We start from the raw sequence: 27,101 nt of genomic DNA, 5'->3' as shown, positions 1-27,101 counted from the left end.
AAATAGCATGCATTTTTGAGCTCTCAATCTCTCCTTTTGCCTGGGAGCAACCCAGCCTCTCACTCAAATTTTCATTCCCTTCCCTCAATCCTAAGAGTGATTGCACAGTATTCATATCTTCTACACTTGGAATTGATTCAGTTATGTGTGGAGAGACTATCAACGGATGTGGAATATCCGTTGAAGGTGAAACTGATGTTATCAACGGATAACTGCTGTTAAGCTTATCCGTTGAAGAGCAACCACTTGTCAACGGATGAGTGATATCCGTTGAAGAAGGAAAAGAAGTTGAAATTGAAAGTGATATAACTGTTGAATCTTTGTAGATTGATTTGAGATGTGGTGACACAGATCCTTCAATTATATCTGAAAGAATTTGCGGGTGATCCAACAAATCATCTAAGAGATGATGATCACCTGTATTTGAGTGGGGCTCCTCCCTGAGTTGTAAAGAGGGAGAATCAGGAATTGATGGGAATAACATATCCACATCCAGAGATGGTGATGAAGTGTTTGGTGATTGATGTGTGATTATTGTGAGAGAATGGGGCTGTGACTCCACATTTATTGGAGCCACATCAACCTGAGTTTGAGAAGGCATAGATACAGATGGATGTATCTGTGCAGTGTGTGCACCCTGTGTAGAAGATTGGGTTCTAGCCTTCTTTCTTCTAATAAAAGCTTTTGTTGGTGAGTGTTTGGCTTCAGTGTCCCTCCCTCGTTTGTTCTGTGTTCCTGGTTGGGAACTATTTTCAATAGTAACATCCTTTTGGGAGGATGCAACTAGGGATGTGCTAGATACCTTTTCAACCACCACAGCTTTTTGAGAAACTGTGGCTTGGCTAGCTTGGGAAGCACTTAACTCTCCTTCCTTATCCTGGGGGTTTCTTTGATGTTCACCCCTCCCCTCACCACTCACACCCTGTTCACTCCCCTCAGGGTTAATGGTTGGTGTTACAACTGTTGTCTTTTGAGAAACAACAGAGGTGGTTTTCTTTGTCTTTGATTTTGAAAGTTTAGTTTTGGTGACCTTGGTAGAAATCTGTTGGGGCATTGTCACAGATTTCATGGCCACACTAGAAGATAAAGAAATAGAGGGGTTGGAAGAAGTAGGAGTTGTAGAAGCAATTACCTCACCTACCTGAGGTGCATTCATGATTGGTAAATATACCAATGGCACACTGCTGTTGAGATCCATTCTCAATAAATCTGCAAGAACTCTTTTCTCTTGTGCCCAGCACTTGAGTTTATTATTCTCATTGATTATGACCAAACCTTCAGCAACATGGTTAGCCAATAACATAAAGAATCTAGCATAATAGATGTTATTAGGTCTATTAGCTTTGTTACCTAATCTAGTACCCAACTCTAGCATCACATAGTTGCTAAGGTTAAAATACCTATCAGAAACAAGCATATAGAGCATATTAACAAGAGATGAAGTTATGGCATCAAAATTACTAATTTTCCCAGAGAAAACCTTTATAAAGGCATCCCCAAGAAAACTCCATTCTTTCCTAAGGCCTTTTCTTCTAATACTCCCTAAACTAGCAGAGTTAAGAGAATAACCTATGGAATCTAACATGCTGGATACATCATTATCAGTGTGTGGTGTCATGGCATTGTTCTCAGGTAATTTAAAACATGCTTGTAAATCATCACAGTTAATACAGTGATTTTTACCTTTGAGAGTGAAGGAGATAGTCATATCTATGGAGTTGAACTCAGCAGTTGTCCAAATCTCCTCAACTACTTCACAGTAAATCGTTGGGGCTTCCAGCATTGCATAGCTAAGTTTACAGTTTTTGATGAAGTCCATCATTTTGTGATAGTCTGAATGGGCTTCATTCTTTTCTACCAAAGCTATGAAATTGTTCTTCTCATAGATGAACCCAGATTGAGACATAATTTTCACGACTGGTGCCATTGTTGTGAGTAGAAATTGCAGAGAATAACTTGAAGGTTTTGCAGAGAGAAAATGGTAAATGCTTGAAATTTTAAGAAAGCGTAAAGTAAAAATGAAAAATCAGAAGGGCTTATATGCTTTAAAAAAAAATAGTAAAAGATTAATCAATAAGTATATGTTAGTGAATTTCAGCCGTTTAAGAATAAACTGTAAGTATTCTAACAACTACCTTTAAAACCAATACATACAGATGTATGTATGAGTATCAACGGTTAAGAAAATAGAATCAATGGCTGTGAAACACCTGAATTGACTGATGTGACATTTCAACGGATAAGGCAAATTGTCATCCGTTGAAAGGTACTTCAGTTTTATCCGTTGACGGATAAAAATTCCAGAAATGTATTTATCTTTCAACGGATAATAAATATCCGTTGATAGAGCAATTTTGACTTTCAACGGATAGGAAACATCCGTTGATGGTATAAACTTTGTTAAAAGTCAAATTTGTTCTAGCAACTAATATATTTCAGGCTTCAATTCAAATTGCAATAAGGACATGAATTTTAAGAGTAATTAAGCATACCTAGCTCACTTACTAATCTTGTGAATGTTGATTCATCAAGTGGCTTGGTAAATATGTCTGCAATTTGTTGTTCACTTGGAACAAAATGTAGTTCCACTGTACCATTCATGACATGCTCCCTAATGAAGTGGTACTTGATATCAATGTGCTTGGTTCTTGAGTGCTGTACAGGATTCTCTGTTATGGCTATGGCACTTGTGTTGTCACAAAAGATAGGAATTCTATCAACATGAAGTCCATAGTCAAGGAGTTGATTTCTCATCCATAACACTTGAGAGCAGCAACTTCCAGCAGCAATGTATTCAGCCTCAGCTGTAGAAGTAGAGACTGAATTTTGCTTTTTGCTAAACCATGATACAAGCTTGTTTCCCAGGAATTGGCAGGAGCCTGTTGTACTTTTCCTGTCTATTTTGCAACCTGCATAGTCTGCATCTGAATAGCTAATTAGATCAAAGCCAGATTCTCTAGGATACCAAATACCTAAATTTGGTGTACCCTTGAGATATCTGAAAATCCTTTTGATAGCAATTAAGTGAGACTCTCTAGGATCAGCTTGAAATCTAGCACACAGACATGTAGCAAACATTATATCTGGTCTGCTAGCAGTTAAATATAAAAGTGAACCAACCATGCCTCTATAACTTGTAATGTCCACAGACCTTTCAGTCTTATTTAATTCAAGTTTGGTGGCAGTGGCCATGGGAGTTTTTGCAGATGAACATTCCATTAAGTCAAACTTCTTTAAAAGATCATGAATATATTTAGTTTGACTAATGAAAATTCCATTACTAACTTGTTTAATTTGTAAACCAAGAAAATAGGTTAGTTCTCCCATAAGGCTCATTTCATAATTACTTTGCATTAGCTTAGCAAACTTTTTACAAAGTTTATCATCTTTAGACCCAAATATTATGTCGTCTACATAAATTTGAACAAGTATACTAGAGCCATTAACATTCCTAAAGAAGAGAGTTTTATCAACAGTACCTCTATTGAAGTGATTCTTCAAAAGAAATTTTGATAAGGTTTCATACCAGGCTCTAGGTGCTTGCTTCAGTCCATAGAGTGCTTTCAACAGATAATATACATAGTCTGGAAAATTTGGATCTTCAAATCCTGGAGGTTGACTTACATAGACTTCTTCCTCTAATTTCCCATTTAGAAATGCACTCTTGACATCCATTGGATAGACTTTGAAATTGGCATGAGCTGCATAGGCTAGAAAAATTCTGATGGCTTCAAGTCTTGCAACAGGAGCATATGTCTCATCAAAATCTATTCCCTCTTGCTGAGAATAGCCTTTAGAAACCAATCTGGCTTTATTCCTTATGATAATGCCATTTTCATCCATCTTGTTTCTGAATACCCATTTTGTGTCAATAGGACTCTTGTTCTTTGGTTTGGGTACCAGCTTCCAAACTTGGTTTCTCTCAAATTGGTTTAGCTCTTCCTGCATAGCTAATATCCAATCTGGATCCAATAAGGCTTCTTCCACTTTCTTAGGTTCCTCCTGAGATAGAAAACTACTATACAGACATTCATCTTGAGTAGCTCTTCTTGTTTGCACTTTAGATGATGCATCACCAATGATCAGTTCAAAGGGATGATTCTTGGTCCATTTCCTTTGAAGTGGAAGATGTGCTCTAGATGAGGTGGCCTCAGTATTGTCATGATGTGAGACAGAGTGTTGACTAGTTGAAACTCCCCCTGAGTTGTTGGTCCTTTGCAGGGAACTTGGAGTTCTATCAACTGATGATGTAAATCGATTATCCGTTGATAAACTATGATCAACGGATGCTTCATTTAGTACTTCAATGGATGATACACCATGTCTTTCAACGGATACTGCATTGCCTCTATCAACGGATGCAGAATTCTGACTTTCAACGGATGCAGTATTTTGTGCATTATCCAAGGGCATGTTTTGAATCCCTTTTGAAGTGTTATCTCCATCAGTCTCCTCTTCACTATCATCACAATATATCTCAATGTTGTCAAATTTGAGTCTCTCATATTGTCCCTCATCTGTTAGTCCATCAATCTTTTTATCATCAAACACAACATGCACAGATTCCATAACAATGTTGGTTCTTAGATTGTAGACCCTATAAGATTTTCCAGCTGAATAACCAACAAATATCCCTTCATCAGCCTTTGCATCAAACTTCCCTTTATGGTCAGATTGATTCCTTAGTATAAAGCATTTACATCCAAAGACATGAAGAAAGTTTAGAGTTGGTTTTCTTCTCTTGAACAACTGATAAGGAGTCATGCCTTTAGCTTGATTGATCAAAGAGATATTTTGAGTGAAACAGGCACAATTAACAGCTTCAGCCCAGAAATATGTTGGTAACTTTGATTCTTCAAGCATTGTTCTGGCAACCTCAATTAAAGATCTGTTCTTTCTTTCAACTACCCCATTTTGCTGAGGTGTTCTTGGAGCTGAGAACTCATGCATGATTCCATTTTCTTCACAGAACAGCCTCATTGATAAATTCTTGAACTCAGTTCCATTGTCACTCCTGATATTCCTAACCTTCAGGTCAGGATGATTATTGACTTGCCTGATGTGATTGATAATGATTTCACTTGCTTCATTCTTTGATCCAAGAAAATAGACCCATGAAAACTTTGAGAAATCATCTACAATCACTAAGCAATATCTTTTTCTTGCAATTGACAATACATTGACTGGTCCAAACAAATCCATATGTAGCAGCTGTAATGGTTCATCAATTGTTGTTTCAAGCTTCTTTTTGAATGATGCTTTCCTTTGTTTGCCTTTCTGACAAGCATCACACAAACCATCCCTTGAGAATTCAACAAGAGGAATTCCTCTTACTAGGTCCTTTTTGACTAGATCATTCATTGTCTTGAAATTCAAATGGGATAGCTTCTTGTGCCATAGCCAACTCTCAACTGAACTTGCTTTGCTGAAGAGACAAGTAATAGATTCTGCATTTGCAGAGTTGAAGTCAGCTAAGTACACATTTCCTTTTCTAACTCCAGTTAGAACCACTTTGTTGTCTTTCTTACTAGTGACAACACAGGCTTTAGAATTGAAGGAAACTGTATTCCCTTTATCACATAGTTGACTGATGCTCAGTAAGTTATGTTTGAGACCATCAACTAATGCAACTTCATCAATGATGACATTCCTTGTTGAAATCAAGCCATATCCCATAGTAAACCCTTTGCTGTCATCTCCAAAGGTTATGCTAGGGCCAGCTCTTTCCTTAAACTCTGTGAGCAGGGAGAAATCTCCTGTCATGTGTCTTGAACAACCACTGTCCAAGTACCATAGATTTCTTCTATTTCCCTGCACACCATAAAATCAATCAATTTGATTTTGGTACCCAAGTTTCCTTGGGTCCATTCTTGTTAGCCTTTCTCCTAGACTTCATTCCTCCTGCATCTCTAGACTTAGGTAACTTTGAGTCAGCCTTGGTCTTGGATGTAGTTGGTTGAGGTGTAGGGTTAGTCACAGAATCATTTAGCACATTTGGAATATGATAAGGCATGGATTGTGCATACATGTTATTCCACATAGGCATATTGTATGGCATTTGAGGCATACTAAATGCAGCAAGATAAGGATTGTTAAAATATGGCATGTTTGCAAAATGTGCATAAGGATTCTGTTGAGACATAGTAGGCGTAGCATGTAGAGATGATGCAGACATGTTAGGCATGGAAGAGGGTACAGTTATGGGGGTTTTCTTAATAGATTTGCAATTAGCAGATAGATGATTAACACTACTACAATGCACACAGCTTTTTCTAGGAGCATACCTATCAGGTGTGTAATTGTTATGTTTGTTAACACCTACCTTCCCATTTCTGTTAGATTTTCTTTTAGTTTCCTTTTTATCCTCAACCATCTTGAGCCTATTATTTAACTGTTCTAAGGTCATGTGCCCTATATTCACCTTACTGACATCTTTGGATGTGCTTGCTTCTTCTTTAACAAAGTTCTTGGAAGTTGAACCAAACTTTTTGTTGAGTTTCTTTAGATTTTCACTATTAGAAACATCTGCCTGTTTTAATTGAGGAACCTTCAACGGATGCTCATTTTCTTCCTTCAACGGATAACCTTCATCATCCGTTGATTCCACATCCGTTGACAGCCCATCAATTAATTCCAGTTTCTTTTTGTTTTTATCCCAGGCAATTTCACAGAATGATTCAATTCCTTGGACCTTGGCAATTTGAGCACTAACATCCCTAGATGTTTTCCAGGCTTTAATCACCTCTTGCTCTCTCTTTAATTGATTAGAAAGTATTTCTACTTTCTTAATAGATTCAGCTAGTTCATTCTCAACAGATATACAATGCAGCTTGGTTTTCTCTAGGTCAATCAACTTATCTTCTAACATAGCATTTCTATTACTTAAAAACAGATTGTTCTCTTTAATCCTACTATTTTCTTTAGCAAGAGATTTAAGAGACACACGCAAATGATACAATTCAGTAGACATGTCATTAAAAGCATCATTGCACTCTTCTTTAGTAAGTTGTGTTACATCAGTAGTGATTACCTGAGTTGTTACCTGATTGCTTGATGAACTAACTTCATTTTCCTCAGAATCAGCCATGAGAGCTAAGTTGACATACTCCACATCTTCATTCTCTTCCTCTCCATCAGCTGCCCAATCTTTTTCTTGAGTAATGAAAGCCCTTTCCTTTTGCTTGAGCAGATCAAAATATTTCTTCTTGTAATCTACTTGGTCAAATTTCTTCTTTTCAGAAGTTGGCTTTCTGCACTCACTTGCAAAGTGTCCACTTATACCACAATTGAAACACTTGAACTTTGATTTGTCCACCATGTTCTTATGAGGTTTAGTGGCTCTTGTGTTTTTCTTAAACTTCATCTTTGCAAATCTCTTGGACAGAAATGCAAGATGCTCATCAACACTATCAGAGTCATCTTGACTGGAGTTGTCTTCATTCTCAGCAACTTGCTCTTTTCCTTTGCTTGATTCCTGATATTTTGTACCATCTTTGGAGTTTGATGTAGATCTCACAGTTTCTTGTATGCATTCCCTCTCATTTTCAGCTACCAATGCAACTGAACTTCCTTTCTTTCTCCCCTTCTCCAATACCTCATCCTGTTCCAACTCTAGTTCATAAGTCTTCAAGATTCCATATAATCTTTCAAGAGTGAAGTCCTTATAATCCTGAGAGTTTCTTAAGGAGACAGTCATGGGTTTCCATTCCTTTGGCAAGGATCTTAAGAATTTAAGATTTGAATCCTTCACCTGGTACACTCTACCATACAGCTTCAATCCATTCAACAGCTTTTGGAATCTGTTAAATGTGTCATTTAAAGATTCATTTTCTTCAAAATGAAAATACTCGTACTGTTGAATGAGAAGCTGCATCTTGTTCTCTTTTACTTGTTCTGTACCTTCACACAGCAGCTGAACTGTGTCCCAAACCTCTTTGGCAGTTGAGCAATTTATCACATTATCAAACATATCCTTGTCAAGACCATTAAACAAAATGTTCATAGCCTTCTTATCCTTGTGGACTTCTTCTGTGTCTTCCATTGTCCATTCTGCTCTAGGTTTTGGAATGGATTGACCAACAGCAATTGTGGCCGTAGCAACTGTGGCTACTTTGTGGGGAATGTGAGGACCATTCTCAATACAGTTTACATAACCTTCATCTTGGGAGAGTAGATGAAGGTGCATTTTCACCTTCCAGTGGTGATAACTGTCTCTGTCAAGAACTGGGATTTTTACTCCAATATCCTTCTTACTCATCTTTGTTAGATTCCAAGATCTTTAAACTCTTTGTTTGTCAAGAGACTGCTCTGATACCAATTGTTATTTCTAGAGAACTAACAATGAGATTTACAGAAGGGGGGTTGAATGTAAATCTCAATACTTTTTCAAGTTTTGAGCAGTTTATAAAGACTGTGTGTTCAAGATGAACAAGTGTGTGAATTGCTTTAAGCTGATACAGACAGATATATATTCAAACACAAATGTAATGAACACAATAAACCTTTAAAAACTTTTCTGGTGGATTTGTTGTTCCACCAGAGATGGTATTTCAGAAATTCTGTGATCTAAGAATTTGATCACAGCTGCATCCTAGTACAAACTAGATAATTTTTCTCTCAAGATTTTTCTAAACAGCTCTGGAAAAATTCTTTTCTAATTACTAGCTACTACTTGGTTTTTATATTTCCAAGTTTACAAGTGAAGACAGGGATATATAAAATAATAAAGTAAGATCTCCACTTGTTTCTTCTCCAGTTCACTCCAGTACTTTGTTGACTTAATGTCTCTTTATACTAGAGTAGAACGGCTGCTTTTTCTGATGTTCCTGAAATTAGGCTGCCACATTTCAGTTATCTCTGTTCACCCACGTGCCTCTGTTTGTAGGTACAACTACCACTTATCAACGGTTAATCAGCAGAACATCCGTTGAAGCTTTCATCCGTTGATGCACTCATCCGTTGAAGGATGTTATCCGTTGAAGCTTTAGAGACATCCGTTGAAGCTTAGCTTCTCATCCGTTGAAGGTCTTTAAGTCATCCGTTGATACCACTTCATTTATACAAAATTACAAGGCATGAAATATTTACAATTGGCCTTCCTATCTGCATATCTTCTAGTAGTCAACATGACTCATAGTTTCTCTCAACTTCTAAGAATTACATCTTAAATACAGAGACTGAAATATGCTACAACACTAGACTTATTTCTAAGTAAAGCTACACCATCAACGGATAGCCAAAGTGGTCTTATCCGTTGAGGCTACAGACACTGAATTTCTACTTAAGTGTTTTGTTAAACATATCATCAAACTAATGCACATATATTCCTAACACTTTTCTAAATGGAGATTTGGAGGAGGAAGTCTATGTTAGTCAGCCTCCTGGTTTTGAAGATCCAAATTTCCCAAATCATGTCTACTATCTTTTGAAAGCACTCTATGGACTGAAGCAAGCACATACAGCCTGGTATGATACTTTATCAAAGTTCCTTTTGGAAAATCACTTCACAAGAGGTACTGTGGATAAAACTTTATTCTTTAGAAATGTTAATGGCTCTAGTATACTTGTTCAAATTTATGTAGATGATATTATATTTGGTTCTACAGATGAAAAACTTGGCAAAAAGTTTGCCAAAATCATGCAAAGTAAGTATGAAATGAGCATGATGGGAGAACTAACTTACTTTCTTGGTTTGCAAGTTAAGCAAGTTAGTGATGGAATATTCATTAGTCAAAATAAATGCATTCATGATCTTTTAAAGAAGTTTGATCTAATGGATTGCACATCTGCAAAAACTCCCATGGCCACTACAACTAAGCTTGAATTAAACAATACTGAAAAGTTTGTGGATATTTCAAGTTATAGGGGCATGGTTGGTTGAACCAACTTGGTTCACTTCAGTACTTAACAGCTAGTAGGCCATATATAATAATTGTTACTTGTCTTTGTGCTAGATATCAGGCTAATCCTTGAGAATCTCATTTAGTAGCTATTATGAGAATTTTCAGATATCTCAAGGGAACACCAACACTTGGCATTTGGTACCCTAGAGATTCTGGTTTTGATCTAACTGGTTATTCAGATGCAGATTATGCAGGTTGTAAAATAGATAGAAAAAGTACAACAGGAACCTGTCAATTTCTAGGGAACAAGCTTGTGTCCTGGTTCAGTAAAAAGCAAAATTCAGTCTCTACTTCTACAGCTGAAGCTGAATATATTGATGCTGGCAGTTGTTGTGCACTAATTTTGTGGATGAAAAACCAATTGTTGGACTATGGTCTACAAGTGGATAGGATTCCTATTTTCTGTGATAACACAAGTGCAATTGTCATCACTGAAAATCCAGTACAGCACTCAAGAACAAAGCACATAGACATCAAGTATCACTTCATAAGAGAACATATGATGAATGGTACTGTGGAACTGCATTTTGTTCCAAGTGAAAAGCAGCTTGCAGATATATTTACCAAACCACTTGATGAATCCACCTTTTCAAGGTTGGTAAGTGAATTAGGTATGCTTAATTTCTCTTGAATCATTTCAGATATTTTTGCAAGTGGCTATGTAGCCAGAAATTTAATTGATTTTTCTGTTTTGGATGAAATTTTGGCTAAGTCAAAATTTACATCCCGGCGGATGATCATTATCCATCGAGTTTGATCATTCGTCGGAATATAATTTGTCAATAAAATCAATTATTTTTCTGGAATATTTTATAACTCGATGGATAACTGATTTATCCTCATCCGTGGAATTGTCTCAATCCCAGTCGTTAATTCCCTGAATGTTATCCATCGAGTATACTTACAACTTGTAAGCATGACACGACGAATAAGTGACGGAATTTTTACAGTTTATTTATTTTTAAACAGCTATTTTGGGCAATCTTTATTGGTTAATTTACTTTACTTTATTATTTTTATCAGTTAATTTCTGAGATAGTATAAAAGCAAATTAACTTTTATTCATTTCTTTTATCATTCTCAAGATTCAATTGCTCTAATTTCTTTATTCTCAAAAGCAAACTCTCTCTCAGCAAATTCCAAATCTCTAACAATGGCACATGTAGTGAAAATCATGTCTCAAACCGGTTATATCTATGAGAAAAATAACTTCTCGGCTTTGGTGAACAAGGAGATTCAACAGTCTGGTGACTATCACAAAATGATGGATTTTGTGAAGAACTGCAAACTCAACTATGCCATGCTGGAATCACCCACCATTTAATATGAGGTTGTTGAAGAGATATGGACAACTGCAGTGTACAACTCGACAGACAAGACCATCACATTCACCCTGAAAGGTAAGCAATTTTGCATAAATAGTGATATTGTTAAAGCATGCTTCAAGATTCCTGATAATACTGTAACTGCTCCACACACAGACACTGACATTGTTAATATGCTTAATTCCATGGGCTATGCACTCACTACCTCTAAATTAAGTGAAATTAGGAGGTTGGATCTTAGGAAAGAATGGAGTTATCTCTGTGATGTAGTAACTAAGGTGTTTTCTGGTAAAATTAGTAACTTTCACTCTATAAACATTTATATGCTTAACATGCTTTACATGCTGGTTACTGATAAGTACTTTAACTTCAGTGATTTGGTTTTGTTTGAGTTAGGCTTTAAGTTAGGAGAGATCAATAAGAGAGGTAAAAGTGTCTACTATGCTAGATTCTTTATGATGCTTGCTAACCATCTTATTGAGAATATTGTGATTGAGAACCCAACCAACAAGCTGAATTGTTGGGTTCAAGAAAGAAGAATAATTGCAGATCTTAATAGAGCAGATCACCACAAAGAGGTGCCCCTCTTTTATTTTCCAGTAATGGAGGGACCTCAGGTAAGTGAGGTAATTTCTACTATCTCCACTCTTCCAACCTCACACATTTCTTTGCCTTCTAGTGTAGCTATGGTATTTGTCCCAATGACCAAACAGATACCTACCCAAGCTACCAAACCAACAAAAGTTTCTAAATCCAAATCTAAGAAAGCTCCCTCTGATTTCTTTCAAAAGAAATCAGTTGTAAAATCCACCAAACCTAAAGAGGGGAGTGTGAAGGTGGGCAAGAAAGGTGAGGGACAGGGTGAAAATCAAAGAAGCCCTAAGGATAAGGTTGGAAATGTGAGTGTTTCCCAGCCTAGCCACACTACAGTTTCTCAACAAAATGCAGTGCTTAAAAAGGATTTAAGCTCATTACTAGTTGCATCTTCCCAAAAGGATGTGACTATTGAACAAAGCTCTGAGCCAAGAGCACAGGCCAATAGGGTAAGGGACAATAACTCACCACAAACTTATATTAGAAAAAAAAGATCAAAAACCCTTGGGGATGCACAGGGATCACACACTGTGCAAACTGGTGCTAAAGACCCAGTCACTGCACCATCTCAAAGTCAGGTTGATGTGGCTCCAATAAATGTGGAGTCACAGCCAAAATCTCTCATAATTGAAGCACCTAATACACCAAATTCTCCCACACACTCACTGGATGTTGACATGATCAATACATCACTTCCAAATTCTCAATCTTTAACTCTCTTGGAGAAGCCAAAAATCCAAGTAAGTGAGTATCATCTTTTAGATAATTTGTTGGCTCATTTACCTTTTCTTTCTGAGACTGTTGAGACATCTGTGCCAAAATTTTCATCAATCTGCACAGAGTCTACAATAGTCTCCACTCCAAACTCAATAATTTCTTCTATCATGATGGATATTTATCATCCGTCGAGTAGTGATTGTATCCCGATGGATAAGCTTAACAGCAGTCATCCGTCGGATAGTCAAACTGCTAACCCGATGGATATTCCTCATCCACCGGGTGTCTCTGCACAGCTTCAAATTTCATCAATTCTTACAAGTGCACATGACTTAGTAGTAGTGCAATCACTCTTAGGACTGAGGGAAAGGAGTGAAATGAGTGAGAGGTTGGGTTGCTCCCAGGTAAAATGAGAGAAAAAGAGTGATCAAATGCAGTCCATTTCTTCAGGACTGTCAAAAATGAGTGAGAGGAGTCCCACCTTAGATGGTGAAGGTGAGGGTGTGAGGGTGGGGAGCCAAGGGGAGCCCTTGATGCAAAAAGAGAGAGAAAATGAGAGAAATGCAGGTATAAGAGAATTAAGGGTGGAATCCATTGCAAGTGAGTCAATGAATGCCAATGATATAGACTTAGAGAAACTATCTCGGCACAATCAAGCTGTTATAAGTTCATTCTCTTTGGATGCTGAGGCATTTACTCATCCTGTCCCAGCATATCAAATTTTGGCTGGCCAGGGCAATGAGAATGCAGAAAGGATGCTAAACTTGGTACACACCACTCAGTCAATGCAAAGAGCTAAGGATGCTATTACAGCTATGCCACCTAAAGGTGATGATGGTGTTGACTATGGAACAGATGAATCTGCGGATTTCTTTGGAGATTATAGTGCAAGTAAGGAACTCATGAACATAGGGGGAGAAGTAGGCACCAGCTCTAGATCTGGCCTTCCCTCGTGGGCATTCTCCAAGGATTGTGATCTTCAACATTTTAAGGTCACTCTCATTCATCAAATCCAGGAAATACATATTGTTATTCAATCCACAACAAATGAAAGCACCAAACAACTTCTACAAGCACATCTTAATTCTCTACATCTGCATCAAATCCAAGGCTTCCAACACAATCAGGATATCACTTCTATCAAAACAAAGATCACTCAAGTGAAGAAGGATATAGCTGATAGATTAGATTCTAAAATTCCAGAAGCTACAATGCTTGATATTAAGAGACAACTCAGGAAGAATTCTGATCTTGCCACCAAGGTGGATTCCTTGGAGAAAAGAATGACAGCAATGAAAGTCTCTCTAACAACTATACATCTACATCAGGCACAACAAATAGACTTGCTTCAAAGGCTAGTGGCAGCACAAACCCCTTCTTCTACTCAACTTGCTGATAACAAAAAGGGGGAGAAAGAAACATCTTTTAAGGGGGAGAAAGCAAGCTCAATTGTTTTATTCAGTCAAGGGGAATCAAGAAGTGAGGGGGAGCAAAAAGTGCCAAATATACAATCAGCAAAGTGATTGTTCCAACAATTGCTTTCACAAAGCCACCAGTGTTGGATAGCATTGATCTAATCCAAAGAGCAGCTGAAAAGCTTGAATTGAAATCAAATTCTAAGATGATTGATGTTACAGCTTTAGAGAAGGAAATAAAAGAAAAATAGAGAAAGATAGATGCAGATATTCAACAAAAGTTTGGTCCAATTCAGAAGCAAGACAAAGTCTTTAGTCATCACTCTCAAGTCATGAAAATCTCTGTGAATGACATAAGTATGAACTATCTGGAAAGGGGTCAAACTTCCTGCATCAAATCTCCAAAGAAAAATCTCATTATGAAGGCCAAAAAGAACTACTCTAAGTTTTCAGACAAGAATCCTATGGATACAGTGTTTGAAACACCTAGGCTAGATGAGAAGAAGCTGCTGGCTAGGTCTATTGCATTCTACAAGGATCCAACTGATTCAGTGCTTAAAAAGAGAATTACTAAAATTTACAGAAATGGTAAGGAGATTTGTGTGGTGGTTGGACACCCACTGTTTGTGGAAGCTAAGAAGGAAGAGAAAGAAAGAAACGGGCTAGAAAAGAAGCAAGCTGCTTTGGATGCTAAGAAGCAAAAGCAAAAGAAAGAACAAGCTACTATCTTGGCCAAGCTTCAAGCTGTAAAAACCACAACAGAACTCCCTGTACAACCAACTGTAATTACTGAACCTAAGGATCTGAAAATGCAAGAAGAATCACAGCAGAAAAGAAGATTTAGATACAAACTCCATTCCAAGAGGAAAATGAACTTTAATGATGAGGAATTGGAAGACCAATTTCCCAAAAAGCCTACAACTACAACTCAGACATCAAAACCAAATTCAAAGTGCCAACAAGAAATATTCATGGTGAACCAATTGTTCCTAAGGATGAGCCAGTAGACTGTGATAGTTTACCAATTCCTGAGCTAAATTTACCCATCTTCAAGACAAAGAAGACAAAGACTAGAGCTAGCAAGAAAGTGAAGCCTGTATCTCTCAGATCCAAAGCTCTAACTAAATCCCAATCCACAGTAAACAAGGAAGACATGTTGTACATCTGTGACATCAAGGAGTTTTCTGACATCAACCTTTACTTGGATGAATTGGAAGAATTTAGAGGAATTGATGCTTACAGACGTCTTCCTGAAAGACTGGTATTCAAATACAAGGGAGGAAGAGAGTTCACATGGCCACTTCACATGATTCTCCTAGAAAGCCAATATGTGCTGATAAAGGTCTACTCATCATTCAAAAAGAACTTTGGTTACAATGTGACTGCAAGAAGACAAGTTCTAAAGAAGATTGAGGAGCTGAGGAGTATTAGAGCCAAAGATGCACTTCCAAGAACTCTATCTATTCCCTTTACAGGAAAGAGAGTGCATCTGAGGCCCTATTGGCTGATGGAATTCAAGGATGAAAAAGGGGTTAGAAGATTCTTCATATTGGAGGACCAATTGAGTATCTCTAGCAATGAGACTCTATTGGAAATGTAAGAAATGCTAGATCTCTCAGAAGCTGATGAACTTGAATTCTACAGACAACTCCAGAATCAAATTGAAGAAAACAATAGAAGGCTTGAAAAGAAATCTAGACAATCAAGGAAATAGATCTATCTGCTCAGACTAGAGGAGCATATTTAAACAATTGTGAGCAATTTCTTTGTGTACTTTGCATTATTCAACTTTCAGCAATTTGTAGCACTTAACAGTTTATCTACTATTTTTCAATCTGTAATTTTAGGATGTTTTGTTATCATCAAGTTTCTCTTAATTTATGGCTACAATTCCAGTAGACATATATTGGGGAGATTGTTAGGAATATGTTGTTTACTTGATGATAAGCTAAACAAAATACCTTAGTAGATTTAACTTAGTGAATTTTGTAGCACCCGACGGATGATCAATTATAATCTCGACGGATGATTCAATATAGTCCCGTCGGATGACTAATTGATATCCACCGGGTGAGTAGCTTATGTAACAATAAGTACTGTAGCACATTTCTGCAAACAACTTTGTATAGATTCTGTAGTAGCTTATGAATCATGTAGACTGCTAGTAGATGTGCAAAATAGGTTGATTAAATGTAAATATAAGATGTCTTATAATTCTGCACAAGTGAAATGGAGTCAAGTGATAAATGGCTACCCGATGGATGATCAACAAAGCTACCCGACTGATGATCAACAAGGCTACCCGACGGATAACAAGCATGTACCCGACGGATGATCAATTCAAATATCTGTTGACAGTGACAACAAAGTCACATGCGTCGAGTGTTTGCAAAAGGAATGTAGCAGCCTATTTAGCAGGATTTTGAGAACAAAGAAGCATTACCATTTCCATGCTATTATGAAGATATTCAAAGATGCTGGAATAGAGTAGTGAAGCAGCATGGTATTAGACTTGATAGGTTTTGTTTTATTATCTTGTCTTATTACTGTGTAAACTTGGTGATATATAAACCAAGTGTAGCAAGTAGAACAACAAACCAACTAAGCAAACACATTTTTTGCAGAGAAACATTTATAAGTTGTATTCTGTAGAATTTCTCTGTAGTTTGTTTGTTCACTTGTAAAGCAACTGTGAGCTATTCAAGCTTCACAGGGTTCTCTTGATATATATATACATATATATATATATATATATATCTTGTGGATACATTCAAATCCACCAGAAATTTTTAAAGACCTGGGTTTTTATTACTTTATGTTTGATTAACTTAACTCTGTATTCCACACTTTGCAAATCAAACAGTTAGATATAAATTGAGTTAGAACCATTTTTCATAAATCTCAAAAAGAAGCCAAAATTATATTCAACCCCCTTCTGTAATTCTTGTTGTATTGTTAGGGAATAACAGTGGATAAGTCTCCAACTTAGATGGTGATTAGGAGTCCTATAAGGGAAGGAACTCCAGAAAATCTGTGTAGGACTTTGAGTCCATTTAGGACACATGTCTCTGCTCTTCCAGCCGTATCGGGCCTAGTCCGTAAACAGCTTGTGTTCGTGGACCCTGATGACCTCTACTGGGGGGCCTTGTCTACATGGGCCTTCTTGAGTCTGCTACGAGCTCAGACTAGACAGGTCTGTACTGGACTTCAAACATGAAGCCCAAGTGTAATTAATGTGGCATTTAATGTGTCTTTAAAATGTATTTTCTATCCATATCATTTTCCCCCAACTTCTGCGAATACTGCTCGAGTTTTCATGGAAGTTATAATGGTCTTTTTACGAATCGAGGTACTTTTGGCCCTTCTCGAGTATCAGCCCTTCATGGGTATTGGCCCTTCATGGGTATCGTCCTTTTATCTTAAAGCGTGGAATGACCTACACATTTACAACAACTTATATAGTGTGAGTATACACACTTAAGGCCTTTGCACAGGATATTTGGATAGTGTTTAACACTAAACGCTCTTAATCGGGACCATAAAGTGAGCATTTATCACCCCTTAACCTTCGTCAAGGTTAATTATAGGGTGAAAGCTGCTAACTGGCCCTAATCGGGCTAGTCTGCCCTAATCGGAGCTAATTTCCATGTACAAGCTGCTAACTAGGCTTAAAAGAGTCTGATTTTAAGCTAGAATGCACTAATTGGCCTTAATCGAGGCTAATCTACCCTAAACGAGGCTAATCAGGACTAATCAGCATGCATAAGATACTAATTATCCTTAATTCACACTAAGCGCGAGAGTGAATAGGTTAAACGACCCTAATTTGGGCTAATTTTATCACACGAGTCACTAATTCCCCCTTATTCGGGTTAATTATGCTTAATATACACTAATCGGCCCTAATCTGGGCTAAAATTTACTAATCGGCCCTAACCGGGGCTTAATCCTAAAATCCTGAAAAATTAAAAAAAAATCAATTTTTTCTGATTTTTTCCACTTTTGCAAAAAAAATTGAAAATTTTCGCTGAGGGGTTGCCGGGCCCGAGCAGGACCTCCTGCTGCAGGAGGCTCTGGTCGGCCTCATATGGCCGGCCACCTCATGGTCGGCCAGCGGCAGGTCCTCCTGCTCCTTGCTAACCCGGGGTGTTTACTCCAATTTTTTTTGTAGAACCTCCTACTTATACTCAAGCCCTTTGTGCTCTTTGCTAGGCTATCCTTACTCTTACTTATCCATGGAATTAATCTAATGGTTGCCCTAGAGTTCCTCAGGGTTCTACTACGAGCTTGTTTCAGTGAACGCTCCTTCCTCATTCTATCGAACGTTCTGTACTCGTCCTTACTGAATGTTCTGTGTTCTATTGAACTTGTTCTATTGGAAATCCTATACTTCACCGAGCTTGTCCAAACTTGCTCTATAGGATGTTCTTTTCTCCAACAGACTCATTCTCGTAGACAATCTACTCTTCACGAAACTTAGCTCCGCTGGGAGTTATCCTTTTCAAGAAATCTCCAAGAGACTTTTAGGAGTGTCTCCGGAACAACTTTAAAAGGCCTCAAGGCTCTCTTACAGGAGCTCATGGTCGGCCTCAAGGCCCCAGTTATAGCCTGGTCGGTTAGGCTTGGTCTTAGTAGGCCTTGTGGCCACTCTCAAGGTGGTCTGATCGGCTGGGAGGAAAAGTTCTCTGAACTTGTCATGGTAAATGCTTTACTCTTAACAAAACTTGTATGTGAATCCCATGGTCTTCACGGAACTCGTTCTCACTGACGTTCTGATCTTCATGAATTTCTTTCTCGTGGACGTCCTGGTCTCCACGAAACTTGTTTCCGTTGGAGGTCAACCCCTTCTTTCGAATTCGCACAAAATTTCTCAAGGGAGCCATGAGAACAACTTTGGAAGGCCTCAAGGCTCTCCTACAAAGGCTCCTGATCGGCCTCAAGGCATTCATTTTTGTATCCTGGTCGGCTAGGGCTACTCTTAATAGAGCTTGGGGCCTTCCGGGGTGTCCTATAGAGGCTCGTGGTTGACCAGAAGGCCCCCATTTGTTGGCTGGTCGGATAGGGCTAGTCTTAATGGACATTGAGGCCCTCTGGGGTCTCTTACAGAGGCTCCTGGTCGGCCATATGGCCTCCATTTGTTGGTTGGTCAGCCATGGCTAGTCTTAATGGACGTTGAGGCCCTCCGGGGTCTCCTACAGAGGCTCCTGGTCGGCCATATGGCCTCCATTTGTTGCCTGATTGGCCAGGGGTGTTCTTAATGGACTTAGAGGCCCTCCGGGTTGTCCTACAGAGGCTCCTGGTCGATCATATGGCCTCCATTTATAGCCTGGTCGGCCAGGGCTACTCTTGATGGACCTTGGAAGCCTCCTGTAGGGTAGTCTGATCCGTCATGAGGAGAACGTTCTGTTCCAGTGCTCGTGAGCACTCTAGCCTTCACGAAACTCATTTAGTTGAAAAGCTAATCTTGTTTTAACTTCTATATGTTTTGTTAATCGTGGTGATTAACATAATCAGCCATTAGCTAAGACTAATGACTTATTTTTAGTCTCATCCAGGCTATTTCCGGAATACTGATACGGTAAGCGGTGTCCTGCATCGCTTTATTGGTTTATTATATCGTCATTTCCTACTTTTCGACTATTTTTATCCACCACTTTTGGTGTTCCTTCGAGAGGTACCTGCTAACGCGAACCAGGCAGAGTTATGACCTGTTGCAGCAACTAGCTCTTTTCCTATAAAAGAAGATGAGAAGTGTTCATTTTCATTAACAGTTTCATTTCTCGACTTCCTAAATTCTCAAACTCTTCACAAGCTCTCAATTCTTCTCAAGCTTTCCAAAGATGTCTCAAGGCCAAGGTCCTAGCAAGTCCTCTTTCTCTGCCAAGGAAGCTATGCACAAGAGGGTTACTCTTCACTCCCTGCAAGGTACAACATTTATTTATCCTTTCTCTATTAACCGTTATTCTAACAGCCTAAAGAGCATGTTGGATGAGAGGGCGGACGAGTACCCAAGTACCGTCCATTTTGATGCGTTTCATCACAGGAGTATGCTCCGTGAAAAGGATGTAGAAGAGATCCGGTCGAGTTACTCTTGGCCCGACTTCTTAGAGATTCGAAAGGCTAAGCCTAGTGAGAGGGTATAAAATCTCAGCCCCGAAAAGGCTATTTGTGCATAAGCCGGCCTTGAAATCAGGGCTACGATTTCCCCCACACCCCTTCATTCCAAGACTTCTGACAGAGCTCAAAATCCATCCCTTCCAACTGTACCCCAATGGGTGGGCTTTTATCATTCTCTTCATAGTGAGGTGCCATGACTTGGGCATCCCGTTGAGTGTAACGATGTTCCGAAGTATATTCATGATGAAAGCTTCTCCCCTGAACAGACCAGGCTGGGTCGTCATACAACACATATCTCATGTTCCTCATATAGTGAACACGAGCTCTCTCCATGACTCAAACAACAAATGGAATAAGAAGTTTGTGGTCTTAGAATGGAAGGGTGGAGACTGGGAAGTGTACTTCAGACGTGACTTCAGTAGCCCGGTTAATAGTTTTCACTACATTCTTAACCTTTCTAATGCTGAACTTTATGCTCACGATCTTCTTATCGATGATGATGGGAGAACCCCTTATTGGGAGTTCGTAACAGAAACCAAGCTCGTTAAGGCTGGCATTAGCGGCCTTTCTATAAAGGGTATTTATTTTCATTCTACTTCAACTTTGTATAAGTTTATTCTTATATATGTCTCCTTTTATCTTGTTTTAGCTGCTGAGGCTCTCGACGCCAAGGTCAACAAGAGTGATGCAATTATGGGAAGGATGGCGGGGGACGCAGCTAAACAGGCCAACCGAGTCCCTAAGATTCCTGCTTTCCTTGAAGCGTCTAGATCTGGGCAGAAGAGGACAAAAGACTTTGATAGGAGTGCACGATACCCCTGGGAACCTGATTGGGGCATCTCCAATAATGACTCAGTGTTCGGCAGTCCAGAATTAGCCCTCGAGTGGTCGAGGAATCGTGTTACTCCTCCCGACCTTCTTCATATCTCTTCTGGGGAGAAACTTCTTGAGGCTGAGATGCTAGGGGCTCACGCCTTGTATCGGGTATACTTCAACTTATAAAAACTTTTCGTTTGAGCACCTCTTTTGGAACTTGTAGAAATTTCATAAGAAACACCTTCACAGGAAGCTCTGCTCCGCCAAAAGGCCTTATTTTATGCTAGTCGGCTAAGGCTGGTCCTAGGCCTTATGTTTGGGGATTCATCCCTTCTGATTTTTTATAACTCGTTTTAGTATTCTCCTTGTCAGGCCAATGCTTACTTTGTCGCGTCCTCCACCCAGAGCATAAAGATGAGGAGTGACTATGTAGCGCTGCAGACCTCAATGAACAAAATAAAGATCTCCTTGGAGGAGTGGGAGTTCAAAGGTCATGAAGCAGAGGGTAAGATTGCATCATTGGAGAGGAAGTATGCCAGAGTGGAGGAGAAGAGGAAGAAGGAATTTAAAGACCTCGTCGAATCGTACCACAGATCTTCGTCGTTCACTAAGATGATGGATAAGCATGATGATGAGATGCGCCCTGTTAACTTGGCCACAGGTTAGAAGAGGGGAGTGAATGATGCTTATAGCATGTACCCGGACGTCGTCGATCCGAGTCTCCTATCTTTCCCTTGGTCACTACCTGTAATGGACCCTTCCGAGAAGGCCTCCGGGTCTGTGCCCGAGACCCCCCATATGCGGTCTCAGTCTAGTTCCAGTCGTGAGGGTTCTGGTTTTAAGGGTAAGGCCCCAACAGCCCTTTATGGAAAGATCAGGGAGCTGGTTACAAGGAGCAGCAAATCCTCCTCCGAGGCTAGTTCGGATGAGGAAGAGGAGGGGGAGGAAGGAGATGGCCAGGGATCGGGGAATGGTGAGGAAGAGGAAGGTTCTTCTGATGAGTGACTGATATGGCCTTACATGGCTTTGATTGCCACATGTGGCTTTGTTTTTAGAACTTGTTTATTCGAACTATATTGGTTTGTAACCTATTAGTCCTTCGGGACTTAACTCGTGATCCTTCGGGATCTTTATTTATGCACTTAGTGTAATTTCATTTCATACTTGTCTTTTATTTTTTGGAATTTGGTACTTCGGGACTTGCATTCTTTAAATGCTCGTACTTAAATAAATTTGTAGACAAGATGATAGAAATAAACTTGCATAAATAGACAATATCTCTGAGAAATAGGTTCAACCCGTACATAAGATGGTTTCGTCGACCTTATTTATAAACTTAATACCAAGTACTAGGAACACATCATAAATTTCCTAAACATAATAAACCTTCAGGTTTGAAGCGTGCCAAGTGCAGGGCACTTCATCACCGTTCAGGGTCTCCAACTTGTAGGATCCTCGTCTTAATGTCTTTCTGATCTTATAAGGTCCTTTCCAATTAGGGGCTAGCTTTCCTCTCTCCCCTACTCCCGATGACTCAATCTTCCTTAGAACCAAATCTCCCTACTGAAAGAACCTTTCTTTGACCCTTCTATTGTAATAGAGGAAGGCTCTTCGTTGATGCTCTGCATTGCAGGCGTTGGCCTCATCTCTGACCTCATCGATGAGATCAAGAGCGAACCTCATGCATTCTTCATTGTTCTCTGGCTCATAAGCTTCGATCCTAGGGGATCCATGAGTGATCTCGAGGGGCACGACGGCCTCGACTCCGTAAGCCAGCAGAAACAGGGTAGCTTTAGTAGTCACCTTGCAGGTGGTATGATATGCCCATAGTATAGGCAACAACTCATCTGCCCAAGTGTTCCTTGAACGTTCAACCCTTTTATTAAGTTCATCAAGGATGATTCTATTAGCAACTTCTGCCTGTCCATTTTCTTGTGGGTGAGCAACCGAGGTGAAGCGAAGCTTTATGCTGTTATCATCGCAGTACTCTCTGAATTCTGTATTATCAAATTGTCTCCCATTTTAGTGACAAGGATACGTGGGATCCCAAATCGACATATCACATTCTCCCAAAAGAATTGAGCATTTTGCTTGGTGGTTATCTTGGCCAGTGCCTTAGCCTCAATCCACTTCGTGAATTAGTCTATGGCTACCATAATAAACTTCCTATGTCCCAATGCTACAGGAAATGGTCCAAGTATATCCATTCCCCACATTGCAAAAGGGATGGGTGTGGTGATAGATATAAGCCTCTCTGGGGGCTGTCGTACTATTGGAGCTTGCCTCTGGCACCTGTCACATTTCTTCACATAAGCCTTTGCATCGGCTAGCATAGTTGGTCAGCAGAATCTCAGCCGAGTTATCTTGTGAGCGAGGGCCCTGCACCCCAAGTGTTGTCCACAAATCCCTTCATAGGCTTCTTTAAGTACCTCATCTGCTTCAAGAGGTCTCAAGCACTTTATGTACGGAATAACAAAAGACCTTTTATAGAGAAGGCCTTCAATCAATGAATATCTCCATGCTCTAACCGACAGCTTAGGTGCCTCCCGGGCATCATCGGAGAGCCACCTAGTCTCTAAGTGGGTCTTGATTGGATCTATCCAACAGCTTGTCACACCAACCAATGCTATCAACTTTATGACATGAATAGTAGGGGTCTTCAAGACCTGGAAGTAGATACTTCTCAGATAGTTCTCGATTTCAGATGAGGCGGATTGGGACAAGGCATCCGCTATAGTGTTTTCCTCTCTCGGAACATGTTCTGCGTACCATTTAGGCCTGAGCAAAACCGAACCGAAACCGAAAAACCGAACCGAATAAGAAAATTTCAGTTTAGTTTGGTTTGAGTTTTTTTAAAAATTCTAGTTAATTCAGTTTTTCGGTTTGAACCGAAATAAAATCGGTTTGGTTCGGTTTTTCAAAGTATTAATTCGGTTTTAACCGAATTAACTGAATTATACATATATTTTAAATTATATTTTATATATTACATAATTAAGTAAATATTAAACAAACCATGGCATGGGTGGCAGATGACCTAAATCGACTCTCACAATTCACAAACACAGCTTTACAGACCTAAAAAAAGTGGATGCCGATTCAATTTGAACACCACTGTCGGGTCACTTGATTGTATATCTTCCAACAACACTGCCATACTTTTGAATACAAATTCATGGTTTAATCAGTGATGTATTACGTGAGCTTGAGTTTTATCAGTGACAATTAGACATTCACACAGCCTTGTAATTTACAGTTTTTTGAATTTTGAATCTAAATATGTGGTAACTTGCAGGAAGTAGTATCAGGTGGCCTGGTTTTTTAAAAATTTCGGTTTTTTTCAAACCGAACTGAACCGATTTTATATTTTCGGTTCAGTTTTGGTTCGGTTTGTGATAGTATTTCGGTTCAGTTCGGTCATAAAATTTTAAGAATTTTGGTTTTCGGTTATTTCGGTTCGGTTCGGTTTCTGACTGAACCGACCGAATGCTCAGCCCTAGTACAATTCATCAAATTGAGTTAGTATTCCCTTTATGACTCTCAGGTACTTGGCCATAGTTTCATCTTTGACCTCAAACTCTCCATTAACTTGAGCAACTACGAGTCTTGAGTCTCTACAGACCTTCAGGTTTTTGGCACTCACGGCTTTAGCCAAGCCTAAGTCGGCTATCAACGCTTCATATTTTGCTTCATTGTTTGCAGTTGGGAAGTCCAACTTCAAAGCATACTCAATCATAAATTCATCAGGGCTTTGCAAGACTAGGCGTGCACCACTAGATTTTGTTTTGGACGCTCCATCAAAATGGAGAACCCAATACTCTTTCAAGGTCATTTCTTTATCTTTCTCTTTCTCTCCTCCTTCCGGGGTTACTATCTCCTGCCCCCCCCCCCCGAATTTTTTATTGTTAATGGTACATTCGACCACAAAGTCTGCTAAGGTCTGATCCTTGATGGCCGTTCGAGGCTTGTACTTGATGTCAAATTCTCCTAACTCAATTGCCCACTTAATGATCCTTCCGCTAGCCTTCAGGCTATGTAGAATGTTCCTCAAGGGTTGGTCTGTCAGGACTTCGATCTTGTGAGCCTGGAAATATGGTCTTAATTTCCTCGAGGCTGTAATGAGAGCAAGCGCGTACTTCTCTGTGGTGGAGTAATTCAACTCTGCTTCATGGAGCACCTTGCTTACATAGTATACAGGCTTCTGGAGTTTCTGTTCTTTCTTTATGAGGACTGCACTCACGGCTTGCTCAGATACCGCCAGGTACAGATAAAGGGTGTCCTCCGGACTTGGTTTGGCCAACAATGGGGCTTCAGTCATGTACTTCTTTAGCTGTTCAAAGGTCTCTTGGCTCTCAGCTGTCTATTCAAAATTCTTCACCTTCTTAAGAGTCCTGAAAAAGGCAAGCATTTGTCTTCAGACTTGGAGATGAACCTCCCTAGAGCTTCTTCCTGTCAGCTTCTGAACGTCCTTGATGGAGCATGGTGGCTCCATGTCCAGGATTGCTTTGATCTTGTCGGGTTTGGCCTCTATTCCCCTCTTAAAGACTATGCGACCCAAAAATTTTCCAGAACCAACACCAAAAGCACACTTGATGGGGTTCAACATCATCTTGTGGTGCCTCAACACTTGAAATACCTCTCCGAGGTGGCTAATATGATCGGCCTTGCTTAGGTTTTTGACTAACATGTCATCAACATAGACCTCCATGGTCTTCCCAATTAGATGGGAAAATACCTTATTTACCAACCTTTGATAAGTACTCCTGCATTCTTAAGTCCAAAAGCCATAACAACGTAACAAAAGACACCAAAATCAGTTATGAAAGATACCTTGGGGGTGTCATCCTTATGCATTTTAATTTGATTGTAACCACTAAATCCATCCATAAAGCTTAGCATCTCGTGTCCAGCAGTGGCGTCAATCAAGGTATTAATCCTTGGTAGGGGGTAGCAGTCCTTGGGACAAGCATCATTCAAGTCAGTGAAGTCGATGCACATCCTCCACTTCCCATTGGCCTTCTTAACCATTACGGGGTTGGCCAACCATTCCGGGAATTGTACTTCCTCAATGAATCCAGCTTCTAGGAGCTTCTCGACCTCCTGTTTAATGGCTTCTAGCCTATCAGGAGCATAAGTTCTCTTCTTCTGCTTTACAGCTTTTCGAGTCGGATCGACGTTTAACCTATGAGTTATAAGTTTCGGGTCAATCCCAGGCATATCAGCTGATGTCCAAGCAAACACATCACTGTTCTTATGTAGAAAAGTTGTCAATTAGCCTTTCAAGGGCTTGTCTAGAGATGCTCCAATAAACGTGACCTTCTCAGGGTCTAAGGAGTCTAGGGGAATTAGGACCAAGTCCTCCACTGGCTTCCCTCGCAGTTCGCCATTCTCTTGGACATCCATGTCTTCAATGGGGGGGGGGGACCTGCCCCCCAGTTCCATCGGACCTAAGTGTTTGCAACATAGCAACTGCGGGCCATCTTCTGATCTTCTTTCGCTTCTCCAACACCATTCCTAGTTGAAAACTTCAGTACCATATGGTAGGTTGAGGGCACGTCTTTAAATGCATGGATCCATGTTCTACCCATGATAGCATTGTAAGTAGAGGCTGTCTTAACAACCTGAAAGTTCAACATTTGTGTGGCCTCCCGGGGCTCTTCCTCGATAGTCATGAGAAGTTATATTGCTCCTTCGACTTTGCATTCCACATGGTTAAACCCATAGATGGGTGCGTCGGATGGAGTTAGTTGAGAATCATTGTAACCCATCCTTATGAATGTGTCATGGAAAAGAATATCCATGGAAGCTCCATTGTCCACTAGGACCCTCATAACAGGACAATTTCCGGTTATCAGTGTGATAACCAGGGGATCATCCTGAGAAAATTTCAAACCTTCAAGGTCTGGGTCACCAAACTCAAGCGCATCTCTAACTTAGAACGCCTAGACGACTCTCCAACTATGCTCATTACTTCTCTCGCATAAGCTTTTTAAGAGTTCATCTTACTCCCAGCTGTTGTAGGACCTCCTGAAATCATATTGATTACTGGCCCTCAAGGCTGCGGGTTTCGAACTCTGTCGTTACCTCTTCGATCGTCATTTCTTCGGTCATTATCTCTTTTTTGGCCTCTGGCCTCTTCACCCTTGGTGAAACGTTCGAACTTTCCCCTTTGGATCAAATACTCAATCTCATCCTTGAGTTGCCTATTTACTGCT

General features: G+C 39.7%; 1 protein-coding gene across 1 annotated transcript; it reads right to left on the bottom strand.

Annotated features, from left to right (window-relative positions):
• Nucleotides 1–22,446: 22,446 nt before the first annotated feature.
• Nucleotides 22,447–26,289, bottom strand: LOC141661230 (uncharacterized). The gene is made up of 7 exons (XM_074468215.1): nucleotides 26,198–26,289; nucleotides 25,717–26,131; nucleotides 24,758–25,246; nucleotides 24,390–24,601; nucleotides 23,272–23,664; nucleotides 23,050–23,178; nucleotides 22,447–22,855 (listed from the first exon to the last, which is right to left on the bottom strand). The coding sequence occupies exons 1-7, from the start codon at nucleotides 26,287–26,289 to the stop codon at nucleotides 22,447–22,449; spliced, it is 2,139 nt and encodes a 712-aa protein (XP_074324316.1).
• Nucleotides 26,290–27,101: the final 812 nt, after the last annotated feature.

The sequence above is a fragment of the Apium graveolens genome, chromosome 5 (genome assembly GCF_009905375.1).
Source record: "Apium graveolens cultivar Ventura chromosome 5, ASM990537v1, whole genome shotgun sequence".
Classification (NCBI taxonomy): Eukaryota; Viridiplantae; Streptophyta; class Magnoliopsida; order Apiales; family Apiaceae; genus Apium; species Apium graveolens.
This window is presented reverse-complemented; position numbering and strand designations above follow the sequence as displayed.

Excerpts from the sequence above, each read along its gene's own strand:
- LOC141661230 (XM_074468215.1), bottom strand. The coding sequence starts at position 26,289 with ATGGATGTCCAAGAGAATGGCGAACTGCGAGGGAAGCCAGTGGAGGAC. Across the intron at positions 26,132-26,197 it reads TTAGACCCTGAGAAGGTCAC|TGATGTGTTTGCTTGGACAT; the intron begins GTTTATTGGAGC and ends ACATAAGAACAG. Across the intron at positions 23,665-24,389 it reads CTAACTCAATTTGATGAATT|GCCTAAATGGTACGCAGAAC; the intron begins GTACTAGGGCTG and ends GGTTTTGCTCAG.